This window comes from Gallinula chloropus, assembly GCF_964237585.1.
Source record: "Gallinula chloropus genome assembly, chromosome: 11".
Taxonomy (NCBI): domain Eukaryota; kingdom Metazoa; phylum Chordata; class Aves; order Gruiformes; family Rallidae; genus Gallinula; species Gallinula chloropus.
In genome coordinates, this window is record NC_140096.1 from 8051878 (window position 1) to 8057877 (window position 6000).

General features: G+C 43.1%; 1 protein-coding gene across 1 annotated transcript in view; it reads left to right on the forward strand.

Annotated features, from left to right (window-relative positions):
• The window catches only part of HTR2C (5-hydroxytryptamine receptor 2C), a gene marked incomplete at both ends in the record, with an annotated part of 41498 nt that extends 36118 nt beyond the window's left edge, over nt 1-5380 (forward strand). The window contains one exon of the mRNA XM_084269163.1: nt 4548-5380. Coding sequence (XP_084125289.1) covers nt 4548-5380 — 833 coding nt within the window. The remainder of the gene's footprint in view (nt 1-4547) is intronic.
• Nucleotides 5381-6000: the final 620 nt, after the last annotated feature.

The following is a 6000-nucleotide window of genomic DNA, read 5'->3' on the forward strand; positions in this document are numbered from 1 at the left end:
TTTAAAGCTAACAAGAAGCAATTAGGACAACAACTGTAATTGGATTTGTAATCCAGACGATCTCTCTGTCTTGCTTTCCCACTGCTTTGTCAGAGAGAAGCTAAAGGAGAGGAGTAGAATAAAAAATCACGTTAATCTCTCTTGTGAACTGCTGTCATGAAGAGCGATGTCCTGCTCAAGCTGTTGCCTGGTAGAAGGGTGCACCCAGTATTGAGTCTAGCAGAAAACTGGTTCATGGCTTGCTGGCTGGTGCTGGCTCTTCTTACTGGGACAAAACCAGTTTCCCTAGGCACTGTTCAAACAACAAGCAAGAGGACTGAGTTTGCTCTGAAGAGCAAAGTGTGATATGAAATAAGCTTATAAAGCTTTACCTTGCGAGTTTGTGGAACAACACTGCCTCTCTTTGGGAATTCACTGCTGCCTTGGAAGGGCTTATTTGACACAACTGGAAAATGCCTTCAGGGCTGGAGACCGCAGCTCATTAAATCAGCCTGGCGCTTGCTGATGAAGTGTCAGCTCAAGTGCAAGGCAAAAGCTCACAAAACGCTCTGCACTGAGGCTCAGAGAATTGAACAGCAGTAAGGTGGGACAGCAGAAGGCTTTGGAGCCTCTTGCCTGATTTGGCAGTCACCAGCCTTGTGCTGGTGTAGTGAGTTTGTCTTTTGCTAACCAACTGACCTTAGTGCTTGAGTTATGAACAGTTACAACCACAGTGTTAGTACTGTGGGTTGCTTGAGTCAAGTGGAGTTGAATGCCTTCTCCACTCTTGTTCAAACAGCTGAACTCAAGTAGGGTAGGCATTCAGGTGCCACAGGAATGCTTAGTGTGATGCACAGCACGTACTGACCAGGGTAAGCCTGTTGAAATCAGGGCCAGTGTGAGGTGCATCTGCAAGCAGGTATTTGTGCCTTTAGGATTATGGCAGTACCAGTTATGCAGTAATCCCCTATGAAGGAAGTCTCTCTGGGGTGTCTGAGACCTTCCACATTTCACTTCTCATTACTGGGGTGATGTAGAGTTAGTCTCTGTTGCCCAAGGTGTGTAACAGATTTAGTTCCCTTTAGGACTGGATTATGGGGTGGATCAGTACTAAATCTGATATTAAAGAATGAGTTATAAAGGAGAAGCATGAGGCAGAAGAAAACATTTGAGATGAGGGTGATGCTGCCCATTCAGCAGTGCTGTAGGCTACCTGGCAGCTGAACTAATATGTTGGCAGTTCTGAGGGCATTTCTTCCTACTGTTGTTAATGATGGGATTTTTACTGGATTGGAGGAAAGAGCAAAGTGAGAGCAAAGAGCTCTCACTCTTCTGTGCTTTCTCAGTTTGAAATCCCACGTTGTTATGAGAGATATGAGGGACATTTTTCAGCAGCTACCCCCATCACCAGAACTGAAGTATCTCTTGCTCACACAGGCTGCCATCAGTGCTCTTGATTTGTATAATCAATTCATCATATCCCAGAACTAGGTTATTCTTCCCAAATGTACTTTATGTGTGTGACCATGAAGGTAGCTTTAAACTTCATCTCATTTCCTTTGGCTAAAGCAGTAACAGTAAATTCAATGATGACTGCTTCATGAACCTTTATCCATTTTGGAGTATGTGTTAGAGAAGGCTCTAAAGCATAAAATTATCCATGCAGATGTAATCCCAGTGGAATGTCATTGATTTAATTCAGATTTCTTCTTTGTATAGACTGCTCTGTCCATCTCCCACCACCCCTTGAATGTCTATGGTTTGATGCAGCCAAGGCATTAGAAAGGTACCTCTGACGATAGAGGTTGATGGGATGAAGGTTATTGCAGTCACAGTGATTTGGAACAGGCAAGGTACAGGGGTTAACATTTCAGAAAGGAGGCAACTGCCTTGGCAAGGGTAAGGCGATAAACATCAGCATGTAGAGAGAAAGAAGACCGAATCTTGGAACTATCACTTGGGATAAGGAAACGCATATTATAACCACAGAAGGTATTTATAATCATTACTTTTCAGAAGAAATTCCTTCAGTAGATTACTGGAAAATGATAGGTTTATGGTAAGGACAAATGGCAGATGTATTCTCTAGAATCCTGGAAAACACTTAGTTGGAATGGGAAAAATGTCCTAGTTAATCTCTTTAGCATGTTACTCTTTTTGTTAAGAAATTCAGAGTCCCACAGAAATAATTCTGGGACCTGTGCTGTTCACAGAAACCCTAAAAAAGGAATCCAGACACAACAGTGTGCTCAGCATTGGTTATTTCTCAGGTGAAGGAGCTAAGGAAGGATGTGGCCAGGGCCACAGATGTGGCTGCAGAGTGAGTGCTCATGGACAGCTGAGAAGGATGGGAAGGACAGAACAAAAGACATTTTGTTGCTCTAACTGCTGGGATGTGCAGTTCTTTTCCTTTCTTTAAAAGGACAGAGAGGAATTTGAAAAGAAACAGAGAAATATAATCAAAGGTGTAAAATGAGTTTGGCATGAGGAGAGAGTTAAGTAGAATAGATTCCTTCAGTTCTACAAGAAATGTCAGAGACCAGGGATGATAAAGGTCTATAAAATCACTGAGAAGACAGAAAAGGTGGCCAAAGAATGATTATTCACTTTCTCACAGTAGAGGAACGGAGCAGAGTTAAAGGAAATTATTGGCAGTAAATTTAAAATGAGCAAGAAATACTTAGTCCACATGGCAAACAGGTAGGTTGTGGTACTGATGGCCAGTGAGTACTGTGGAGTTATAAATGAGATCAAGGATTTACTGAAGACAGGTCTCTCAAAGGTTATTTTAAAAATGAGGTGTGGATGCAACTTCCTGCTGTGGATTTTTCTAAGCTATGATGTTGACAGTTGCCCCATTTTGTACCATGGTCCTAAACTTCTGGTACCTGACAGAGACAAGAAACTGTGCTAGATAAGCCCGTTATGGTCTTATTAGGTCTGGCCCACCATGTCATTTCCATGTGCTCATGTACACATAGGTTGTGTTATTCCAAAATACGTTGTTGCTTTTCTTGGTTTGGGCTGCCTCTAGACAGATTTCTTTGGAAGGCTTTGGGTTTGTCCTGGTGAGCTCCACAGGTCAAAGGACAAGTATGCAGTATGCATGACATCCAGTACTCTGGCATGAGCCCTCTGTTACCTCTTCTTTCGATCCCCACAGTAAATTGCTGATGACTTTCACAAGGTAGAATAGAGCATGCGTGCAGCAGTGTATTCATTCCTTAGAGGAAAACAGTGTTGAAAAACATGTAAATCCATCTGAATTAGAACTTTTGTAAATACTTTCATCCTTCCATCCCTTCACTCTGTGAGAGACAAGCCAGCAGGTAGCCATGAGTGAGGACTACTGTGTGCAGGCTTGGACAGTCATGCTCTGGGCTTGACATGCTGTGGGCTCTGCCCATGCATGAAGCTGCATAGACACGCAGCTGTCTGCAGAGACCCTCCATGCAGGACTCCTGCTTCAGAAAGGTCTCATGTCCTGAAATCCCTGGACAAATAAAAGCTGTGCTGGTTGATGCTGAAGAGGGAAAGGGATCCAAAATCTCACTTGCCTGCCATTAAGTCCACAACTGTAAAAACTGTTATGTCACCAAGATACAAGAAAAACTGCCTTGGCAGTCCTGAGGCTTATTAGTCTGCTTAATGCTTAGGAGTAGCTGGAAGCTGTGCTCTAGTTACTATTATAATTGTATAATTTAAAGTTTTCTTCCTTTCAGCCAGAGGGTTTGGAGCTGAGGTTCTGGTTGCAGACCGTCATGTCGATCTGATGACGATTTTAGCTACACCTTTTCTACTCTCACGTTGTCTGTCATTCCAGCTTTTAGCCCTGTATTCAAGATAGCAGGGTAGGAATCAGGCAGCCCTTCCATTTGACTGTGTAATTGCCACCTTTAAGAATTCAAGCAAGACTGTCTCTGTGGAGCTTCTCGGTTTCATGCTGCTTGTAGATGAAATGCCTGAGCAGACAGAGCTTGGAGAGCTCACGCCAAGACAGTCAATAAGGACCCAGAGTTTTTCTTCCATGTGTCTGTGATATCATCTCAACAGCAGCCATTTTTCTACCAGGGTTATTTTAATCTCTTTTTAAAACTTACTTCTAAATCTTCATAGCTGTAATTCTTTTGCATTTTGGTATTTTTTTCCCCTTTAAAGTTTGCTACTATCTACTCTATGGCAGTGATTTCAACACACCACCCACCCCCCACAAAGCTGGCAGGCATGGAGTGGCCAGCTGGAACAGAGCAGGGTAATGACTGCCTTTTCTACACCTACAAATCATAATTGACGATAGAAAAAGAACTTGATATGAGAGTTATGCTGCATTCACTGCATCAGCTGTGGAGCACAGCCCTTGCTCCTGGGGCAGGGTGTGTATGCCCAGGAGCTGTGCTCCCCAGGGTGTCGGTACATGAGGTTTTCCCTTCCATCTGGGAGTAGTGACTTCTCTTTTGAACAGCTTTAGGCAGCAGGCTGAATGCATGCAGGACCTGCATCATTTCTGCTGCCTCTTTGGAGTCCTGAGGGTTGAGGTAACTGTCTCTCTTTTGGTCTCATTCTTCTAGGAATATCTATGCCCATTCCGGTCATTGGTTTGCAGGATGACTCCAGAGTGTTCGTAAATGGGACCTGTGTCCTCAACGATGAGAACTTTGTCCTCATTGGATCCTTCATGGCGTTCTTCATCCCTCTCATCATCATGGTGATCACGTATTGCCTGACTGTCCAGGTTTTGCAGAGACAGGCAACGGTGTTCATGTGTGGAGAGGTGCCCAAGCAGAGAAGGAGCAGCGTAAACTGCCTCAAGAAGGAAAACAACACAGAGAACATTTCAATGCTTCACAATCACGAGGGAGCATCTCACTTGAACTCTCCTGTAAATAAGGAGGCAGTGCTTTTTCGGAAAGGAACTATGCAGTCCATCAACAACGAGCGAAGAGCCTCCAAGGTCCTAGGCATAGTCTTCTTTTTGTTCCTCATCATGTGGTGCCCATTTTTCATCACTAATGTCATGTCTGTCCTTTGCAAGGAAGCCTGCGATAAAGACCTCTTGAGTGAGCTCCTTGACGTGTTTGTTTGGGTGGGGTATGTTTGCTCTGGGATTAATCCCCTCGTATACACACTCTTCAATAAGACGTACCGCAGGGCTTTTTCCAATTACATCCGTTGCCAATACAAGACCAGTAAAAAATCAGCACTGCGGCAGAACCAGTGTCTGAACGTGGCTTCAACAGCTTTATACGGGAAAGATCTGACTTTAACTAGTTATCGAAATGGCAATGAACTCAATAGCATGGAACTAGATGAAGCTGAGGAGGGCCTTGCAATGCAGCCAGGGACTTCAGAGCTCTCCATAAACAGCTGTAATGTTGTAAGCGAAAGAGTGAGCTGTGTGTAAAGGTGGCTCACACAGCCTTTTGCTACTGTCTCTCTGTAGCCAAAATATATTGTGTAAAAAAATGTAAGTGTTGGTCAAAGGACAATGTAAATATTGCATTCTGAACAAAGTTGTTGGGGTTTTTTTAAAGGAAAAAAAAAAAAAAGTTGTCTTTCCAGTTCAGTACTTAAAATCATATCTATTAATATATTACAGTGAAGTTTAAGGTTCTATATTTACTGTTAATACTAGATCAGAACTATTAGTTACTTTGCATATGTCATGGACAAAAATGTTTGAATTCTTTTTTCAGTGCATGAACAAAAAATGCTGAATATTTATCTCAGGTGGCATTTGCTGGAGTCCAGAATGGCACGTTAATAGTTATATATCAACTACATGCTATTAGACTTGGTCAGTATAACTTTCTTTTTCAAGTTGACAGTAAATATATACTTTAAATCCTCACCCCTATTTGTGCCGTGTAAAGACTGTACAGAAACCTGGCAGAGTGATGTCATGAAAGCGTAGCGGCTCTGCAGGCGCCTGGCCAGACGATTCCTGTTACAGGTAGTGGTCTGCTGCTGTACTGGGGCAATCTTGCACTTCAAAGGACCTCTGTTAAATTTTGACTCCCTCTC